The following is a 21,422-nucleotide window of genomic DNA, read 5'->3' as shown; positions in this document are numbered from 1 at the left end:
AGAGGGAACTTTTTGAAGCGATTTGAGCTGAATCCATTTGGATTGCTTCCAACATATCAGTAGGGTGAGACAGCTGCCAGAGGCATAATGAGGCTGGTGTAAATCAGAATATTTATGTTAATGCAGCAGCTCAGAGGTGTAAGGCAGGCTCCCTCAGGTCCCCTACATCTAGAGAGCCTGAACGCTTTGCTGTTATTGACTTACACCTCCAACAGAGAAGCAACCAAAGAGAGGCAGAGCCAGAGCAAAGGAACACAGTCACCGCATCACCCTTTCAGACTCTCCAGGCACAAGCCCCTACAGGAATGATAGTACCAGCAGCCTTTGTGGGGCAGACGAGACCTCTCATTTCCTGTCAGTCTCCGATTCCATTAGGAAAGGCTCCACCCCACTTTACCCTAAGGGCTTTAGGCTCAGGATTTGGAGAGCTCTGGTTTTAGTATCTTTCCCCTCCGCTTCCCTAGAACCTCTGCCACGGCTGTAATCCGCTGCAAATGGATTTCCCTGACCCCCCGGGACAAAGGCCTAGTGTTCCCTAGATTTGGTGGCTCCTGGGAGGGCAGAACCTCAGCATTTCCCTGGCCGCTGGTCTCAGGCCCTGTGGGCAGCAGGGACCTGTAATAAGATCACTATCCCAGCAGAGTACAGTGGGCATGTCGTTCAAAGCGGCCCCTTGCGGTTGGGAAAGGAGAATTAACTAAAGTGGGAATCACAGCCTTCAGAGCCTGGGCTGGCCGCACAAAGCCACAAAGTGAGCTGGAACGCAGAGAAAAACATGCTTCCAGTTCCGGATGGTGGCTGTTAATCAAATTTGGCTGTGGTTCACACTGGGAGTCCACAGGGATAGGTGGCCTGGGGAAGGAATAAGAAACTAGTTAGGAGGAGAAGGGAGGACATAAGAGCAGGAATTAAAAGGAAATTGAATAGTGGTGTAGTGCTGGAAGCTTCGATGCTTTGAAAGTTTAAAGGTCTGGATTTTCTAATATGAGGAGAGTCCACAGATCTCTTACTGAGACTCCAGAACACCTACTTTGCATCCTAAAGACCAGAGCTTTGGGGCAAAAAGAAGTCAGGAGTGGGTAAACACTGAAAGCTTGGGTTCAAAGAGAGGAACTATAGCAGAAAAAGTTTGAGTGCCACCATCCCAGTCCATGGTTTGTTTGTTTGTTTTTTTTTCATCATTTCTAATTCTGTTTCTCTCCATCCCAAGCTCCCTTCTACTGGGAGACCATCGAGAAAGTGACGTATGGCAAGACCCTAGCTTCTGGGCTCACCTCAGGGCAAACTCAACCCTCTGGTTGAGTAAATCCCCAACACAATCAGTCCAGTAGGTCTACTGGGGTGCCTTCCATGTCCATGATACTGGAGGAGAGTCAAAGGAGCCATATCTCCTTGAGTGAGCCACTTCCCCAAAAACTGGTCCTCAGTTTCTACACAGGAAAAACGAGGGAGATTATGGTGGTGTTGGATTTCTTAAACTGGTCAGTGGATACTCATGTATATTATCTTTTATGTATATATTATATATAGGGAGATTAGTGTGTAAGTACAAAACATTTAATAGACACTGGGGTGTCTGGGTGGCCCAATAGATTAAGCATCTGTGTCTTGATTTTGGTTCAAGTCATGATCTCAGGGTTGTGAGATCAAGGTTGTGTTGGGCTCTGCACTCAGCATGGAGTCTGCTTGGGGTTCTCTCTTCCCCTCTCTCTCTGTCCCTACCCCCCACTCGCACTATAAATAAATAAATAAATAAATAAGTAGATAAAATCTTTAAAAAATATATTTAAGAGACTTTACTAACAAAGAGATCAAATTCAGTGGTCTCAATTCCTTTGCACTTCTGAAAACCCAGTATGCTCTGACCTTGGCTTTGCCCAATGTCACTGAATAGTGGCTCAAGGTGAGATTATGGGTGAATTCTCAGAGGTGCGAAGAGCTCTGGCTTTGGAATCAGACCTGGTTTTGAACCCACTTCACTGATGACCTTAGATGAGTTCCATAAATAAGTTCCTCATTGACAGAACTGGGATAATAACACCTACATCATAAGGGAGGTTATGAGTACATGTAAAGCATCTATTACAGTGCTGACATGTAGTAGGTGCTCAATAAATAATCATTATCATAGTATAAACACTCTTGATGGAAGGTACAAAAATTAAATCACCAGTAGTATATGTTTTAAAGTAGTTCAGGAGAATTTGTCAGATGAGGTAGAAAGCTGAGCTTTCACATGAGAAGCAGGACCAAGTGTGGTGCCTTTCCAACAGTTCTATTCAACAAACATTTGTGGAATGAAGCACCAGGTATATATGGGAAAATACGACATTGTCCTCTTCTCCAGGAGTTCAGAGTCCAGTGGGAAAGACAGACGCGTAAGCAAATCACTTTCTTGCACTACTACATTATGAATGCTAGGAAAGAGATAAGCACACAAAGTGTTGTGGGGACAGAAGATGTTAGAAGCTAATTTGACAGAAGCAAGAGAAGTGTTAGAGGGGGTTGCACTGAGTACATGTTTCACAGGAGAGACTGAAGTTGTTTTGAAGATCAAGTCAGTTAGGTGAAAAATGGAAGGGAAATATTCCAGGGGAAGGGAAGAGCATGAGTACAACAACATCAGGAAATTGCAGAGGTGAGGAACAGCGAGGCATCCAAAACTTCAGCTTGTTTGGAATATGCTGGGTGAGAGTATAGGGTGGAGAAATCATGGGAAATGAGGCCAGGAAGGCAGGGAGGGTCAATTCGTGGAGGGTTGATATGCCATACTGAGAACTTGGTAGGGGAATTGTGTGGGCCCAAGGACAGAAGTTATTCAACAAATGGTTCGGGGATAAGAGCAATATCCACATGCAAAAGAATGAAGTTGGGAAAACCAGTTTGGTGGTTCCTCAACAAGCTAAACATAGAATTACCCTATGATCCGGCAATTTCACTCCTAAGTAATACTCCAAAGAATCAAAGGCAGGGACTCAAGCAGATATTTGTACACCAATGTTCATAGCATTATTCACAGCAGCTAAAATGGAGAAACAACCCAAGTGTCCATCTACAGACGAATAGAAAAACAAAACGTGGCATATACCTATAATAGAATTCAGCAAAAAAAGGACACACGCTACAACAATGGATGAACCTTGAAAACATTGTGCTAGATGAAAGAGCCAGACACAAAGGACAAATATTGTATGATTCCATTTACATGAGTTACCTAGACAAATTCATAGAGACAGGAAGTAGATTAGAGGTTGCCAGGAGCTGAGCAGGGAGAGAAGAGGAGTTCCTGCTAAAGGATTATAGAGTTTCTATTTGGGGTGGTAAAAAGTTCCAGCAGCAGATAGTGGTAATGGTTTCACAACATTGTGAATGGCAAATTTTATATTATGTATTTTTTTACCAAAATTTAAAAAATGAAAATGAAATGAGATAATGTCCCCTTACCTCACACCATACACAAAAATTAACTCAAAATGGATCTAAGGCGTAAATGTAAGAACTCCAAAGGCACCTGGCTGGCTCAGCCGGGAGACCATGAGACTCCTGATCTCAGAATTGTGAATTCAAGCCCCACATTGGATGCAGAGACTATTAAAATAAATTTAAGGGACACCCAAGTGGCTAGGTCAGTTAAGCCTCTGCCTTTAACTCAGGTCATGATCCCAGGGTCCTGGGATCAAGCCCCACATGAGGCTCCTTGCTCAGCAGGGAGCCTGCTTCTCCCTTTGCTTGCCACTCCCCCTGCTTGTACTCTCTCTCTTACTCTGACAAATAAATAAATAAAATCTTTAAAAATAAATAAATAAAACAAATTGAAAACCTTAAAATGTAAGAACTATAACTATAAAACTCTTTGAAGAAAATTTAGGTGTATATCTCTGTAACTTTGGATTAGGCAATGGTTTCTTAGATATGGCAGCAACCAAAGAAAAAAATAAGTAAACAGGACTTCATCAAAATTAAAGAGGAGAAATCATGAGGATGCCGTACATGGTGAAGGAAAGCCGACTTTCCCCTGACCAGGGCAGTAGACTTACGTCATGGAATACAGCCTCTTCTGTTACACTTCACAGAAACTGGGTGTCTTACAAATCAAAGTATGTGGCAACCCTGTGTCAAGAAAGTCTACTGGTGCCATTTTTCCAACAGCACCTGCCCCCTTTGTGTCTCTGTGTCACATTTTGGTGATTCTTGCAATATTTCAGACTTCTTCTTTATTACGTTTGAATGGCTGCAATCTCATGATAAAACTTTAACAGATGAAGAATTGCTTCTGGTGGGTGAACAAAAAAAGTGGTTTCTTGAAATGGAATCTACTCCAGTCGAAGATGCTCTGGAGATGGTTGAAACAACAACGAAGGATTTAGGGTGTGACACTGAGTTGATAAAGCAGCAGCAGGGTTCTAGAGGATTGCCTCCAATTTAGAAAGAAGTTCTCTAGTGGGTAATCTCCAGTGGGTATCAAACACCATCCCGCACTGCAGGGAAATGGTTTATGAAAGGAAGAGCCCATCGATGCAGCAAATCTCACTGTTGTCTTATCTTAAGAAATTCCCACAGCCACCCTGACCTTCAGCAACCACGGTCCTGATTAGCCAGCAGCCATCAGCATCCGGGCAAGACCCTCCTCCAGCAAAAAGTTTACAACTTATTGAAAGCTCAGATGATGCTGAGCATTTTTTAGCAATAAGGCATTTTAAAAGTAAGGTATGTACATTCTATTTTTAGACATAAAAATAGAAATAGAAACTGCTGTTGCATACTTCATAGACTCCAATATAGTGTAAACAGAACTTTTACTCGCACTGGGAAACCAGAAAAATTCATCCGCCTCACTTTGTTGTGATATCCGGTTCATTGTGGCGGTCTGGAGCCAAACCCCCAGTGTCCCTCCAGGAGTGCCTGTGTACGGTTAGGAAAGTGGAATGAGGCTCAGAGATGAATCCTCACGCACATACACCACCCCCACGCCCACCCAGCAGGTATTATTACTACCCAGTGCTGCAGATTAGGGAACCAAGACCCAGAGAGAGAGCCTGCCTTGCCCAAGGCCTTACAGCAGCCACATTGCACTGGCGTTCCCAAAGCTAGGACTACCACCTTCTAATCCCATGCTCTTTCTCCTTGAGTGCATTGCCTCTCCTAGGAAAATTGAGCCACTGGAGAATGCCCAGAGGGAGGAGCTGAGCACTGCCCCGCTTACAGCAGTGACTGTTTGCCCAGCAGCAGCATAAATCCGGGCTTCCTCTACTGTCCATCTATCACAATGCACACGTTCCTTTTCTCAACACTACCAAATGTCTCAATCATTCATCTGGAACTTGGCAGATGATAGTGAATAATATTTTTATCTTCATATTTGTACTTCCTGCCCAATTTCTACCTGGCTAGGAAGCAGAGCTTCTTAGTCCAGAGGTAATAGACAGGCTTTAAAGGATTTAACCTCTATAATTACAAGTTCATTTTTGTCTGACTCTGTGCATTTTTTTTTTTTCTGGGACAGAAGACTTTAGTTTCACCATTTCTGATATGTCCACAAAAGTGAAAACCTTCAAATAAGCCTTCGACCTCGTCCATTCCCAGTACTTAGCAAGAATACCCTGCATGTGGCAGAAGCTCAACAGATGTTCAGATCTGGGGGGAACCAGGAACTTATTGCTTGCAAAAGGTTCTAGAAGTGACTGGCAAGGAGTGATGGAAGATGGGACAGGCAGCTCTGTGCAGTGAAAGCGAGAAAGTGTGGGTTCAGGCAGCTCAAATGTTACTTCTCCTTTTAAATGTTCCCTAATCTCCTAGGCAGTCTGTCCTTCCCTCCTCTGCTTTGCATGTGTGAGTGAGAGAGAACCCAAGAGGGAGTGTACACTTGAGAGACCGCGGTAGCTATCATAACCTTGAGCTAGAACAGGGAGTGCCGGCCAGAGAGAGGGAAGGAGAGGGAGGGAGAGGGGAGTAGCAGGGAGAGGGCGCATGCACGATCTAGAGAGGGTGAAGGTAAGAGGGTATGCTGGATCAGGACTAGGGGGGAGAGATCCTCAGGCACAAGAAAGAAGAGAGAGCTAGAGCACAGGAGGCAAGGAAAGCAGACACAGAGTGACCCAGCAGCCGAGGGAGGGCCATTATGGGCAGGGCAGGCAAGCAGGACTAGGACACAGTGTGGGGATAGAGCAGAGCTCAGGGATGGAGAGACAGAGCTCATTGCTGTATACTAGAGCAACCGCTTGGGATCAATGAGGCCCGGGTAAGAGAGAGAGGAGGGAGAGGGAGAGATGCATGCGCCTGTTCCAGAGAGAGACAGAGAGCCAGGGAGAGTCCCGAGCCAAAGCATCATCAAGGTGAGTATGATCTTCCCCTTGGAGGAGGATGGGGCCAGGGCAAGGAAGCACAGGTAGGACTGAGGACAGGGACAGGGGACAGGAACAAGAACAGGAAAACCAAAAAACCAGGGTTTGGGAGCAAAAATTAATGAGACAAGGCAAAGCTGGGTGGGGAGGAGCTAAGAATGCAGCAGGAGGAAGGAGACCAGCAGGTAAGAGAATTCAGGAAACCATTATGTCTATCCCTGTGTTGCTAAGTCTCCCACCGTAGCGTGAGGGTCAGTTGCTGTCCTTACCTGTGCAGGTTTTCTATATAGGAGTGACATGCTCTCTTTAGGATTCTGCCCTGGTTTATTTCTCAGCAAGAACAGAGTATATACTGTGCACGAGATCTGCCTGAGCTGCTGCTGAGGCTCCGTCATTCAGGAAGTGTGGATTACTCACTCTGTCCTTAATTTGCTGTGACTGCTGCCGTTTTCCTATTTTATGTTTTATGTTTACAAGTACTTCCACTGAAATTTCCCAGGGCAGAATGAAAGCAAGAACTGAAACCCCATCCTGCTCAAAAGGGAGAGCGAGGCACTTAACTAAAAGAAGACTTTGGGATTCTATGGGATTTTCCATGTTTGAACTTGACTCTGATTTGTCGGTGGGAACTTGACTCTGATTTGTCGGTGGCGATCCTTGAAATTTCAACTGAGCCTCGTCTCTGCAGCTAGTGTGTCAGTTCCTCCAAGATTGGAATTAACGCCTGTATGCCTTCCTACCCAGCCTACCTGTCCCTCCCTAGAATTTAAGATAAGATAGGTTTCAACCGAGCAGAGCACAGGAAGTATTTGTTGATGCTGGTTTCATTGATTCCTGCGTCTTTGTTACCATCATAAGAATCTTTGACAAGTGATGGCTGTAAAGAGGCAGGCACGAGGCAGGCACGGAGCGCAGCTCCGCACAAAGGGAACTGTGACAGGATCCTTGCCCTGTGGCAGAAAAGGAGACATTCAAACATCAGGGGCAGTCACTCCTCTAGGACCCAGGACTCACAGGTCCCGGTCCTTTAACCTGTACGCCCACTTTGTTCAGCTCACTGCGAAATCCATCCAGTCAGAAAAAGGCAGCCTGAGAAACGTTGAGCGCCTCCACACCGAGCAGCGTTGGGAAGAAGCCAATAGGACATTAATGACTGTTTTAGTTTTGGGTACTAACCAATGCTCTTGGCAGTGTGAAAAATCTTTTTTTTTTTTTTTTCATTTCTTAAACTGGCATAATGTGCAAAGAGAATTCAATGTTTATGATGGGATGACAAGTGTCGTTTCTAGATACAGGAAAGAACAGGTAGAAGGAAAAGCTCATATGTAGAAATGAGAATTTTGGGAATAGCATGAAAGAAGAAAGGGGAACTTGACCTCAGACCTGGATCTGCCTTTCCCACTACCCTTCCTTCCCTCCCAGCCCCTTCACACCCCAACACATGTCTCAAGGGGACATGTGATCTCCGGTTCTGAATCCAGATCATAGGCTGGTCCCTGAGGGAATTCCTGGCACCCTTTAGTGCCTGGGATTGAAGGTTCCAGGAGGCTGGGCCAGCTCTAACTAGGAAGAGGATTGCTCTCTTGGAACCGGACTAGGGACAATTTTAATAACCACAACAACAGCCAGTGCTGAAGCATTCCGTATTTGCCTGATGCTTTACTAAGCACTCTGTATCATTATTTGACTTGCGTCTCCCACCAATTCATGGATTCTCACATCTGACAGATTGAGACAGAAGGTTGGGGAAGTGTGACTTGCCAAGGTTTCCCAGCTTGTAAGCGGCAGAGCCAGGACTCAAACCCAAGACTTTCGGAACCCCAAACCTGCAGTTTTAACCACACTGATGCAGCGCCCTGCTTAGCGTTAGATCAGAGGGCACTCTCTAACTACTTCTTCGAGAAAACAGAGACTCCAAACACACTGGCAGCTCTTCTGGCCTGGACCAACACAACCAAATAAACCCTCCAGCTCATTTTATCACCTTATTCATCTCTTTCCCTCATTCTGTTCTCCCCAGACTTCTGATCCCATCTCTTTCACTAATGAGCTATATACATTCAGACAAATAATAAGTTCTCTGATGCCCCGTTTCTCCATCCTGAAGGTGAAGAGGTAGATTGTTGGGGGGGGGCCTACCTGGGACAGTGGAGGGGGAGCTGACCCCTAAGATCACTGGCAGGAAGGTCACTGGAGGAAATCTGCCTCCTTTGCTGCTTTTAGTTCCTTCAGCAGAACAAGGAGTGCCAGGTCATAGACATTATATATTTTTTTAAGATTATTTATGGGGCACCTGGGTGGCTTAGTTGGTTAAGAAACTGCCTTCAGCTCAGGTCATGATCTCCAGGTCCTGGGATCGAGTCCCGTGTCAGGTTCCCTGCTAAGTGGGGAGCCTGCTTCCTCCTCTCTCTCTGCCTGCCGCTCCCCTTGCTCGTGCTCTCTCTTTCTGTCAAATAAATAAATAGTATCTTTTTTAAAAAAAGATTTTTTTTTTAATTTATCAGAGAGAGCATGAGCGAGAGTGGGGAGGGAGTGGCAGAGAGAGAAACGGGCCCTCCACCAAGCAGAGACCCCAACGCAAGACTCCATCCCAGGACCGTGAGACCATATGATCTGAGCTGAAGGCAGATGCTTCACTGATTGAGCCACCCAGGTGCCCCCAGGTCTTAGATTTTAAAATCAGGCAGATCTGATTGTGAGTCACACCTGGCCTTGTCCTTCTGTGACAAGTACATCTCAGGCCTCAATCCAGAAGCGGCCCCACCCCAGGCTGATGGAAAGCTGATGCGTTCTCTAGGAAGCACCTGTGTGACATTTCACTTCTGCCTCTTTGCTTCCAGCACCTGCCTGCCCTTCTGCCGTCAAAGTGCCCTGACTGTGCCATTGCGCCGGCCATGGAGAACGAGCTGCCAGTCCCCCATACGTCCAGCAGCACCAGCAGCGGCTGCAACAGTGGCAGCAGCAGTGGGAGTGGCCGCCCCACGGGGCCCCAGATTTCTGTGTACAGCGGCATTCCTGACCGGCAGACTGTGCAGGTAAGATTCCGGCTGATCTAGAGATTGTAGTCCTGGATCATGTTGGGGCTAGCCAGGAGGACGTGTTGGCATGGTCTGGGGAGCAACTGGGCTACGGACTCTAAAATGGACATCAGGGAATGTGTTCATGGATATATACTTAGACACCGCTAGAGAAGAAGTGATGTTAGATGGGTCTGATCAGGGAGGTTCGGGGAGACAGAGAATACTTTGCAGATCTGGAAAATCCCTATCTCACCTGGTGATTCAGATCCCAGATTGCTGTTTGGGAGGATAGGCATGTGAAAGTGTGAAGGGGGTAGGGGACTGGGAAACAAAAATAATAAGCAGGAAAAAAGCAATAGGAATAAATAAAATTTAAAAAATAGCAATACTCAGCCACCACCTAGACCTATTATCTGAAAAACCACTGCTCTGTAATAAAACTAAGTTTCTTAGAGGACCAAAAGGGAACCCCAAAGCAATCTCCCCAAAGCAGTGGTCTGCTAAGTGTCATCTCTGTGAGGCCTTCCGGGTGATGACACACGGTCCCCCACACACCCATGCCCATGTTTCACCATATGCTTTGTGCCCCAAATGGTAGGAAAACCACTGCGGATTTATCTCATCCTCCTGCTGGAAATGGGTATTACGTTCTTCTTCCATAACAGAGAAGACTAAGGCTCAGCAAAGGTAATAACTAATCCAGGCCATTCAAGTGAAGACAGAAAAGGCTGAACCTCATGCCCCCCACAGCCCTGTGGTCTGTGTGAGGTCCCCAGATAAGACAGACAGACTGCCCCTAGGGAGCAGTGTTCACCCCAGGGAGCTGGGCTAATCCAGCACAAATGTATCAGACATGTGACCTCATCCTGCTTTGGCCCCTGGCCCAAATTAGGGAGTGGAGGATGGGTCACAGTAGACAGCAAGAGAGTCTGAAGACACCATCAGGTACTCTGAAGTCTTCCCTCTCCGGGTTACCTCTGTGTCCAGTGGAGTAAAGCCATGGTTCCTGCACCCATCCTTACCACCCCCACACCGGGCTTCTTCCCAGCCCCTCGGAACATGAGGGTTTGAGCACAGCTTCTAACAGCCCATGTCAGGATGAGCCGTCCTCCCGCCCCTCATCACAAGTCTAGATGCAAGGGATTGGGGGTTTTCTGTGCTGCGATGGACGCCCCCCCTCCACGGTTGCGTTGCACACCAATGCACAGTGGTTCAGGGCTCCTGCCATTTCCACTTGTTGGCACCAGCCCTCTGGTGAGGAAGAGCCACCATATCTCCGCTACTACTGTCCGGATTGTGGGGATGTTCGTTCAGGAGTCTAAGGAAAATAGAGAGGCCTAGGTAAGAGGAGTAAGAGGAAAGGATTCTGGGAGAGAACAAGGAATAAAGAGCACTGTGTTTGTATAAACTGGGACCATTTGAGGAGAGAGAACACTGAAGGGGAGTGGGATCTGAAGAGTTGGGCTGGGGTGAGGGAATCCGGAGACTCCAGAGCCCATGAAGAATCTGAGATATTAGCCTGTTTTTGCAGAACTCCAAATCTGAGCCCAAAGATGGTGTTGGTCGAGAACCACCAGCCCTAGAAGTCAGGCTAAGACAGAGAAAGCCAGACTGGATGCTTGCTTATTGGGGACAGGACCCAGGGTGGGGAGTGGCCCCATGGTCAGGGATGCAGCAGAGCTAAGAGTAGCAAGTGGGCCAAAGCCTGGCCAGGGCCCACATGGAGCATCAGGAGGCAAGATGGCAGGAGGGTGACCAGGCAAGGAGAAGGGAAGAGAAATGTCTGTGGGGCTTAGGAGAAGAAGACAGAAGATCTCAGGGCTGGGTGAAAGGTATTCACTTTTATTTGTTCCTGGGGATAAGTGGAGGTTTTGAGACACTGGGAATGAAGGTGGGGGAGAGGGAGATCAGAGAATCAAAGGAAGCCTTTGTCACTTCCTGTGAGCAATGGCTCAGCCAGTCCAGTCTGGAAACAGGAGTAGCAGTAAGGCTGGTGATAGTGATGGTGGCCAGAAAGAGGGAATGGCGGAGAGGGGGAGGGAAAGAATACAAGAGAAAGGCATCATCCTTGTGGCACTGGCCTGCTCTCTGAGGCCAACGGGACTTTCTTCTAAGGGACTGATGGGACTCTAGCGGCTGGGGGCAGATCCTGGGAAGCAGCCCCAGCCTGGAGGGTGTAGCCCTTGGGTAAGTTGCGGCTGCTGGCTGTGCTGCCCAGGCTGGACTAGGCCCCCCTTCAGACCCGCCTCTCTCTCCCACCCCTTTCCTTCTGTCCACCTTATGGGCCTCAGTCCCCCTGCCCTCACCGTCCAGTGCTCCGGCCCCCCAATCTGAACACAGGAAATGGCCAGAGGGGGAGTAGCGAACAAGCCTGACAGGGGACACAGTGTCCCTGGAGGCTTTCTCCTCGCTATCTGCTGTCTGTAGCCCTGAGCCTCCCCGCTGCCCAGAGCCGCTCAGAGCAGCGGTGTCCCATTCTGATTTTCCCCACGCCACGCCGGCGGCTGCCCCCAGAGCTGATGCAGCTGGGGAGGAGAGGAGCCCAAGAGCCGAAGCTCTGCGGGGGCAGACGAGGGCGGAGAAGTAGGCAGGGTGAAACAGCGCCGGCCCCAGGCCTCCCTAGGGCGTGGTGACCCGTTGTAGGGGTGGTCACTGGCCCGGGGTGCCCTGAACAGTTAAGGGGAGACGGGGCTGCCCAGGCGTTAGGGAAGAAGGGGCGGGTCCCTGCAAGCTGGGTGACAGCGCTGCCTCCCCGTCCCCCCGCCGGCCCCCTAGGTGATCCAGCAGGCGCTGCACAGGCAGCCCAGCACGGCGGCCCAGTACCTGCAGCAGATGTACGCGGCCCAGCAGCAGCACCTCATGCTGCAGACGGCTGCGCTCCAGCAGCAGCACCTCAGCGGCGCCCAGCTCCAGAGCCTGGCAGCGGTACAGCAGGTGAGAGGAGCAGGGCGGGGTAGGGGGAAGGAGCAGGCCCTGTATGCGCGTCACCGCTGGGGGCAAGAGCGTAGGGGTGCAGGGGGAGGGGAGTGGGGGCGCCCTCACAGAATCCCTGGGCGCAGGCACAAAGGTCATGGTCCTTTGCCAGATAAGGAAAGAGTCTGTGGGAAGTTCGGCCCGGGGCCCAAGTTCACACAGCCCTGTGAGTGGAGTGGTGGAACTCTCTGCCCAGCTGGCCCCAGGAAGAAGGGGGGGGAGCCCCTCCTCCCCAGGGCACCACACCACACTAGAGGAGGGCCAGAGGGAGTGTCCTCAAGAGAAGGCCATTGCCCACCTAGCTTCCTGTCTGTCCTCCATGGCTGAGAAGACCTCATGCGTTCCTTCATTCACCAAAAGTCCCGTGCACCCACTGTGCCACAGGGCATGTCAGACACTGAGTCCACTGTGGACCCTGCCTTCGCAGAGCTTAGATGAGGTGAGAGCGAGCAAACAGAAACCCAGATAGACGAGGAAGTGAAATATCTAAATCTCTAAGTTGCCGTAAGCAGTCTGAAAGAGAAAGTTCGCTTGGCCTGAGAGACAAGTGGGTTGTCCTGGGTTGGGCAGCCGGGGACCGTCTGTCTGCTGGAGGGACGTGGCGCTGACATGTGAAGGATGAGAAGAAGCCGGCCATGGGGAGGCGGGCAGACAGAACGTGCCAGACAGCCTGTGCAAAATCTCTCATGGGGTCTGTGAACCCAGTGTGACAGAGCACGGTGGCGGGGGCTACAGAAACCCGGAAAGATAGGTAATAATCATCGCTAATCATCTGAGCTCTTATGTGTAGATGCTTTGCCTTGCTTCATCCTTTCCGCGGTGCTACAAGGTGGGTTCTGTTTTTTATAAAGAGGAAACTGAAGCACGCGCTTGAGGCCACACAGATGAAGCAGAATGAGGGTTTGACTGTAGGCTTTGGACTCCTAACCATCATCCTCTAGCGCTTCCTTAGAGAGCTTGGGGAACAGCTGGGGGAGATCTGGGGCCCTTGTGACAAGCATTGTTCTTTTCTAGGCAAGCCTGGTGGCCAACAGACAAGGGAGCTCGTCAGGCAGCAACGTGTCTGCACAGGCCCCAGCCCAGTCATCCTCGGTGAGTAGGTTGGAGAGCAGCAAGCAGGACCCACAGCGCTGTGTCCAGCTCCTCCCTCCTTGGCCCAGGTGCTCACGGGCTCCCAGACCCAGGCAGGGAATCTATCACTCTTGCCAGGGGAGGGGAAAAAACAAACAAACAAGCAAACAAACACGTGGCTCTTCTTAACCCTTACTTTAGTAACTCCCTGTCACCCTTCCCTCCAACGGCCAGACTCTCTGTGTAGAATTCAGTTCTCTTGGCCACTGAACCCTTCCTGCAGCTCCACACGTAGGCCAGAGATAGGCCAGAGATGGGGCAGGGCTGAGGGATGCTCCAAGACCCATGTGTCAGAGATGGTCCTAAAGAAGGCTGAATCCACCAAGGAACAGAGGAGGGGGAGAGAAGGAAGTGGATGGGGGGGCACAGAGTTAACCAACAGAACCTCCTGCTTCCTACTGCGCGTTTCTCTCTCATCAGATCAATCTGGCAGCCTCCCCAGCAGCAGCCCAGCTCATCAACCGGGCGCAGAGCGTCAACTCGGCGACAGCCTCGGGCATCGCCCAGCAGGCTGTGCTCTTGGGCAACACGTCATCTCCGGCCCTGACGGCAAGCCAAGCACAGATGTATCTAAGGGCACAGATGGTGAGTACCCAGCCTGGGCCTCAGCTCAGATGGCCTGGGAGGAGTACAAAGACAGACAGGTTGGGGCTGGGAGGTTAAAGAGGGTAAGGATTAGAGAAGTGGGGGAGGGGGAGCACCCAGGGACAGGCGGCAAGAGGTAAGGGGTGGCATAAGGAAGAGGGCATCTGGAAGGTTGAATGGGAGCTTGGGTACAGGCTCAGTGACCCAAGGACATGTGGGGTTCCCGGCTGAAATGGAGAAGGTTGCTGATGAGGCCTCCTTTCCTTCCCTAATAGTCCTCTTCTTATCAGAAACCACTCCCCTGAATTCATTAGGGTAGAAAATGCAGGGGCCCATGCCCAGATGGTCAGTATACGCAGATCCTTAAGCAAACACACAGACATCCATGTACTTTACAAAAATGGGGTCTTAACCCCCTGTGGCAGGCCTTACAGGGACCAGCCACCAGTAGTTCCAGGGCCAAAGGAGAATTCCAGCCCAGGGGGTACAGGTGACATTCCATTTCACAACACACTGCTGTCTCCACTGCTCTCCCAACTGGGTCCCCATCCAAATCAGGGTCCCTCTGTCACCTGTTAATTCAGCTTATTTGAATATGCCAAATGTGCTCAGGATGGGATCAGCCCCAGACCTGCTTACCTAGAACCCCTCCTCTACACCTGTCCCTAAGGGATGCAAAGGTCCTGAGGTCTGGGTCCTTAAGATTTAGAAGAATTTCCAGGGAAAACAGCAGCATACTTCCCAGGAGGCAAATAACATGTAGCTCTCTGTCAGGCTCAGCTCACTGAGTCTGATCTCATGTCTCCCCTCCTGAAGATGTCTCCCTCTGGCTCCTTGACACGCTGTCCTGAAGACAATACAGTCCTACCCTCCCTTTGCTTCTGTGGCCAGAACTTGACACTTGGGGATTTTCCGGTCTTGCTCCAGCACTTCCTTTCTTGACTCTGAGTTCATTGTTTGTGGTGTTCCATTCCCTGGGAATAGCCTCTGGGACACACAGTATGGAATAGACTTGCACTTCCCTAGGGAACGGGAGGCCACAGCGTGACCCTGCCCAAACTTGCCTTTGTCTTCGGTTTACTCGTTCCCTTGTCCTCCTACTCAGCTGCCCCAGTCGGGGTCCTTCAGCCTGTCTGCCTCGCTACCCAGTGTAGGGCACACAGGTCCAGAGTAGACATAGATGTACCTCAGAGTTTCGGGAAAGCTGCCTATGAGATATCTGCACACCCACGGGGCACCAAACGAGGCTCACAGGGTTGGAAGTGTCATGCAGAGACCCGCATGTAGCCGGCACCCACCGAAGGAGAGGCAGGTCCGAGTATGGCTCCAGGCACCCGGGTCTTCCGCCACCATTGTCTCTGCACACCGCCCCCCACCTGAATCTAAATTTGACTAAGAACCAAGAAAAGAATACATCTACCTGGATCCCTTGTGCAGGGGAGTCCCGTTCTGGCCCAGACCTGGAGTCAGGAGTGGGTTAGACCTGGAAAGAAGTCCTACGACATCTGTCTGAACCCAAGGTCCCGGCTCCCCGGGGTGCTGTGGAGAGAGTTACTTCAGGGTGTCCCAGGAAGTTTGGCCCTCTGGGATGAGCTCCTCACAGAGGCTTCTGAAGTAAACCCAATGTGTATCCCCAGATGCGCGCTCCTCCGCCATCCCCTTCACTAGCCAGCCTGGATCAGGACGCTACAAACCTCTTGAGACTTTCAGGTGGTCCCCCTGGACTCTTTCACTCTCTTGCCTCCCTCTTTCCCCATATCTGCTCCTTGGCTGAACTGGCCTGTCCTGTGGCTGAGCCCACATTGGGCAGGTAAAAGGCGCCTCGTTTCCTGTGATTCCAGGCCCAGCCAGGTAACCTGGTGCAGGTAGCTAGGAGCCTAGGCGGCACTGTTCCTTTGTCCCCTCAGCTCATCTTCACGCCCACGGCCACCGTCGCTACTGTGCAGCCTGAGCTCGGCACTGGCTCCCCCGCCCGGCCCCCCACCCCCGCCCAGGTGAGGATTCCATGCTGCTGGGAGGGCAGGGGGGTGGGCACCTCCGTAGAGGGGTACTGATACCGGGTATGGGCACAAGCCTGGAGGCTCTTTGACTCTCTTGAAAGGTTGGGATCTTCTAGGAAAGCCGGGGGGAGACAGGACATCCCACTGCTCCCAGACTGACTCCATTAATTCCCCCATTGAGAAGACCTCAGCCACTCTCGACTCTGCTCCAGTCCCTCAAACGTAGATCAGGAGTCAGAGAGCAACAGGCTGGGGTAAACGCTGTTGCCAATAATGGGTGGCCATTACTAGCATTTTCCCAGTATAACTTCTGTGTTGCTTTTCAAGTGGGAAAATCCCACTCTGGCTACACACACTAGCCCCTCTAGTTCAGGAAAAATGGCACGGAAGAGGGAGCAAGGTCAGTCCTGGGTCCCCACCTTCCGCTGGGAGCACACGGATACCGCTTTGGCTGTAAAGATTCTAAGGGCAGCGGGGCAACACCTCCCCCCCCCCAACTCCCTCCTCACCCCAGCTACAGTCCGGGAGAGCACTTGGGAGCTAGAGAAATCAGATTGGTCAGAAGCAAGTCGGGCACAGCCTCTGCGCGTCCAGCAGAGGGCACCAGGGGCCAGGCTGAGTAAGCGCGCTGATCCTGGTGTAAACCTCATCCTGAGAGCCTGAGAACAAAAAAAAAAAAAAAAAAGATCCTTTGCCTGGTGTCCACGCTGGTCAATTAACTTTCACTTTTGCCCTGGCCCTTTTGAGTGTGGGAAGCCCTGGGCCCCGCTGTAGCTGGGAATTCTTCTTTCTAAATGGAATGCATCCCATCCTGATAGTTTGGGGGAGGAGAAGAGGTAACGGAAGGGAGAGAGAGCCCGCCCCAGCCTGGGTGGGCAGCCCTTCTCAGAATTCAGTTTCTTCTGCTCACGGATCCAAGCACTAGTATTCTTTCTTGTCCCCTTTAGAAACTCTGCCTGCTCCTGGTTCCTCTTTCGGCCTCTAACTCATTTTCTCTCTTTTCTCTCTTGACTTTACAACCTGCTGTCCCAGTTAGCCATTTCTAGGTCCGTCCCTACCTCCTTCCCTGTCTTAGCTGTGTGTTGCCACTGCGCTACCCGCATTCTCGGGACTCCTATAGACCCCTCTTTTCCAGGTACAGAACTTGACCCTTCGAACACAGCAGCCACCAACTGCAGCAGCCTCGGGCTCTACCCCCACCCAGCCTGTCCTGCCCAGCTTGGCCCTGAAACCCACGCCAGGTGGTAACCAGCCTCTGCCTACCCCATCACAGGGCAGAAACACCGCTCAGGGTTCCCCCGCAGGTGCCAAGCCTGGCATAGCTGACAGCGTGTTGGAGCCACTCAAGAAAGGAGATGGTAACAGCAGCGCACCGGGGAGCATGGAGGGCCGGGCTGGGCTCAGCCGGATGGCCCCCGCTGTGGCCACCCACCCCCTCGTCGCACCAGGTAAGGGCTCCAGGGACAAGGGTCTTATCCCAGAAAACCCAGGAGGACTATAAGGGAAGGGGAAATTTTCAAACTTTCCTTTTTCCCATGGACATGCTAAGATCCCAGCCCTGCATCTCTCCTCTTCCCTCTTCCCATCTTGAGGCGTTCATCAGCTCCTTGTTCTGTACCATGTCTCCATCTAGCTTTAGAGGAAGCAGCCATATCATCTGGGATAAAGGAGTCCTTAGCCACAGGTGCAATGGTGAATCTCGGAGCTCCTAGCCCTGAGAGAGTGGAGACTGGCAGTTGGGCTATTTTGAAATGCTCTAAGGGTCAGCAATAGGGATAGGGATGAGCCCGATGCACACAAGAACCACACAGGCAGATGAGGAAGCGGGAAGTTGATTTTCTCAACATGCAACAGACATTTGTTGACAAATGTCTGCCAGTTATGGTGCCAGTTCCGGAAGCGCAGAGATAAATGAGACTTGGGCTCTGCCCTCCGGGGAGGGCGCTGTCTAGGGAGATAGACAGACAAGTCCAGTGAGGTACAGTGTGATACTCATAAATGTGAGCTCTAGGCACTGCAGGGACACCGGGGAGCTGTCTCGCTCTGGGGAGGAGGGCCAGAAAGCCTTGCCAAGGAGGGTGACACTTGAGAAAAAAAATCTAACGGATTAAAAAATAGTAATAATACCCAGATTACCTGTGAGGCAGGTTCTGTGAGGGGACTGACTCAGCATTCCCTGAGGCTGGACCTCTTTCCCTGCCTGCTAGCATTGTCCCAGCGCCACTGCCTGTTGTAGGCAGTCAGTCTTTCCTTAGAAAAGTCTCAGAAGGAGGGCCTGGGTGTCTCAGTCAGTTAAGCATCTGCCTTCAGCTCTGGTAATGATCCCAGGGTCCTGGGTTTGAGTCCCACGTCTCTCTCTGCCTGCCACTCGCCCTGCTTGTTTTCTCTCTTGCCATCCCTCTCTCTCTGACAAATAGATAAATAAAATCTTAAAAGAAAAAACAACCCTAGAAGCCAGCTTATCCGTCTAGGGAATGAGACCACACTGTTAGACCACCCAAATAAATATAGCTATAGACAGTAGGGCTTTACTTGAAAGAGATTGTCACCCTGGTCACATACCGGGGACCACCACTGACCCTCTGTCTTCATCCAGACCATCTAACCTGCATTTTTTTTCTTGAGAGCCTATATATGCCAGTTACTAGATTAACCAAGAGGGCCAAAATACAATGCCTTACCTAAATAGTATGCGTCAAAAAGAGGGGGCCAGATATATAAGCAAATCCATTCAACTTCAAAGATCTTATTATAGGAGTAAGTCCAAGGTAAGTGTGGGCACAGGCCGCCAACTCAGTGCCAGATCATGGGTCAGAGATACTGTCCCTCAGAGGAAATGGTCTGTGAGTCTTAAAGCATGAGTAGTTTCCCCACCAGACAAAGCAGGGGAAGATAGTCAAGACAGGGGAAAGCACAAGTCAAGTGTCATGATATCGAGGAAGAAGAATCTACACTCCAGTCCTTTATTTACTCTCCTGAGGTTTCAAGGGCAAAGTGTTGGTGATTCTCTGCCTTTGGACGGTCACTGCTGAGCTAAGGAAGGCAGCCAGCTCCCGACACACGCCTCACTGCCCTGTGGTTCCAGATGTCTCTCACCGGCTGGCATTGCTTTCATCAGACACTAGTCCAGCCTCTTCCTGACTGGACTCAAAAGGGTCAAGGCTGGGCATCTTACAGCGAGTTGACAGCAGCTTGGATGAGAGTGAGACCCCAAATTAGCACTTCTACCTTCTCATTCAAGCTACAAACCCTACAAGCCCTACTTCCTGAGAACCATTCCCATCCAAGCCAAAATATAGCCTCTGCCTAGATTGAAGCCAGCCCCCCAGATTCTAAGAACCCTTCCACAGAAAGACCAGTTCTTGAGTTCTTTCTAAATGTACAAGGGAACCCTAGAGTCTCGAGAAAACTGGGTGCTGAGAAAACATCTCCTGTGACCTAGATGATACACTAGGCAGCTTTATGCACACCACCCTGTTTTACCTTCGAAAGAACCCTGTTACGGTAGGTGTGTTTATCCGTTTTGCAGACGAGAGGATGAAAGCTCAGAGAGGTTACCCCAGAACTTACTACATATGTTGCTCAAGGTCACCTAAGTTCTAAGTGGCAGAACTGGGAACCAGTTCTGGGCCTGGCCGAGTCAGATTCTATATTCTTAGTCCTTTAGCTGTATTTGCCTCTCCCATTTCTTGCAGTAATTTGGGTCTTTCCTAGGCTTTTCCTGTTCATGACCGAAATAGTCAAAGAGCCTGATGGTTCTAAGTTCTGCAGCTTACGGAATCCAGCGGAGGGCTCTCTTCTCTTGAATCTTATAGTAGTGAGTTACAGGCTGAGGCCTGGGGCCCAGGCATGGCCTGGGACTAGTAATTTGTGGCTATATACAATACAGAGACCAGTGGCTCCCCAGAACTTTCTGTGGAGCAGCTGTGAGCCGCATCTAGATCATACAAGCCAGTGGGCTTTGCATGGTTGCTGGCTCCTACCATCCTCTCCCATTCTTGCCTCCTTCTTCTCTCCCTTCCTCTCTGTAAGGCAGCGGTTCCACTCCCCCACCCCTACCTCCCAGATGGAAGGCCGTGGGAGGGTTATGATGCTGCAGATCCTCTCAGGCCTCTGGAACAAAAAGAGAGGGAAATAATCCTTATGCCCTGGTGGGGGCGGCCTGGAACAGCACCTGGCGCTGGGCTAGGGGTCCTCAGGCAGAGGTAACTTCTGGCCTCCTGCCCAGCCAACCCACTGCGAATGAACAGAGGAATCAGAGCATGTGGGCATGCGCACGAGAGTGTGTGTGTGTGTGTGTGTGTGTGTGTGTGTGAGAGAGAGAGAGAGAGAGAGAGAGAGAGAGAGAGAGAGAGGAGGGAGGGAGAAGCGGGGGTGGCGGGTTTTGTTGGTTATTGGAGCATTTTCAAGCTGGCTGGCTGGTTGCCCCCAGGGAGAGTAACCAGTAGAGACCTGCGGTGGGGGGCAGTGGGGGATCATAGTGGAGAGGAATGTGTCCCCCTGGGGGCTATGTACTCCCAGAACAGGCAAACGCTGTACTCCCAGCTGGGACTGCTCCCACTGACAGCTGTTTGGGGGCAAAGCCCCTCCCCCATGGCGAGCTCCCTGCTGTTCCTGCTCCTGTCACCTTGGCAACCAGCTTCTTTAAGATCTGCAAATAGAAAAGGTCCCTTATGCCCTGAAAAGGGGTGGGTTGGTAGGTGGGGGAGGAGAGTAAGGGGCGGAGAGCAGAGCCTAAGAGGTTGGGCTTCTCAGAAATTCGAGGACAGAACAAGGGAGGGCTTAAGAGGAGCAGGCGGCAAGGTCCCATGGGCCCCGCCTGCAGGGAAACCGAGTCCTGAAAGGGAGCTGGGCCGCAGCTCCACACAGGCTTGGTTCTTGGAGTCCTCATTCTAGGGGATAAACTCAGGGCCTTGGCTGCACACTCAGGACCAAAGGTGAGCAGCAAGTTGCTGACCAGGAAGTTGATGCTGTGAAAAGAGGAAACTGTCCAGGTCATTGAAAATTCTAGGCCCTTTCCACACAATTGTGCTCCAGATGCCAAGTCTTTGTTCTGTCTCCTCATCCCTCCTCAGGTCTCATCAGAGGAGCGAGCGAAAACTGCTGGAAAGGCCTGCCACATAGCAGCTTTGTTTTATCACAGAGAGGGGTTTGTGTCAGGGGAATAGTGATTTCTGTCTGTGATAGGCCTGACAACATGGTACTGGCTGATTCTAGGACTCTCGGGTACCACATTTCTCTCCCAGAGCAGCTTCCAAGCTGTGAGATAGATGCTTTTACTTGGAGAATCCAATAAAAACAAAACATACAAGTGGGCTTGTTATCTCTCTGGAGTCAAAATTCCCAACAATTCTGATGTTAGCTTCGTGCAA

The 21,422-nt window shown here is 50.6% G+C and overlaps 1 protein-coding gene and 1 long non-coding RNA gene across 5 annotated transcripts in view; one reads left to right on the top strand and one right to left on the bottom strand.

Moving 5' to 3' along the window:
- Positions 1 to 12,274, bottom strand: part of LOC106003826 — a 28,709-nt gene extending 16,435 nt beyond the window's left edge. The window contains exon 1 of the long non-coding RNA XR_001176546.2: positions 12,185 to 12,274. This is a non-coding gene — a long non-coding RNA (uncharacterized LOC106003826). The remainder of the gene's footprint in view (positions 1 to 12,184) is intronic.
- The window catches only part of PHC2 (polyhomeotic homolog 2), a 112,879-nt gene that overhangs the window by 50,968 nt on the left and 40,489 nt on the right, over positions 1 to 21,422 (top strand). Inside the window, exons 2-7 of one of the 4 annotated variants that reach the window (XM_013046274.2) lie at positions 9,182 to 9,376; positions 12,137 to 12,295; positions 13,349 to 13,426; positions 13,886 to 14,050; positions 15,892 to 16,044; positions 17,186 to 17,498. In XM_013046274.2, the coding sequence (XP_012901728.2) occupies positions 9,236 to 9,376; positions 12,137 to 12,295; positions 13,349 to 13,426; positions 13,886 to 14,050; positions 15,892 to 16,044; positions 17,186 to 17,498 (1,009 nt within the window). In that variant the 5' untranslated portion in view covers positions 9,182 to 9,235. Of the gene's footprint in view, positions 1 to 9,181; positions 9,377 to 12,136; positions 12,296 to 12,638; positions 12,774 to 13,348; positions 13,427 to 13,885; positions 14,051 to 15,891; positions 16,045 to 17,185; positions 17,499 to 21,422 lie in introns of those variants that run through there. The other 3 variants (XM_004740863.3, XM_004740864.3, XM_013046261.2) reach the window with 3 other exon arrangements.

Source organism: Mustela putorius, unplaced genomic scaffold (genome assembly GCF_011764305.1).
Source record: "Mustela putorius furo isolate JIRA1106 unplaced genomic scaffold, ASM1176430v1.1 tig00003853_pilon_pilon_pilon, whole genome shotgun sequence".
NCBI classification, from domain to species: domain Eukaryota; kingdom Metazoa; phylum Chordata; class Mammalia; order Carnivora; family Mustelidae; genus Mustela; species Mustela putorius.
Note: the sequence above shows the minus strand (reverse complement) of the source record. Positions and strands in the feature narration are given on the sequence as shown.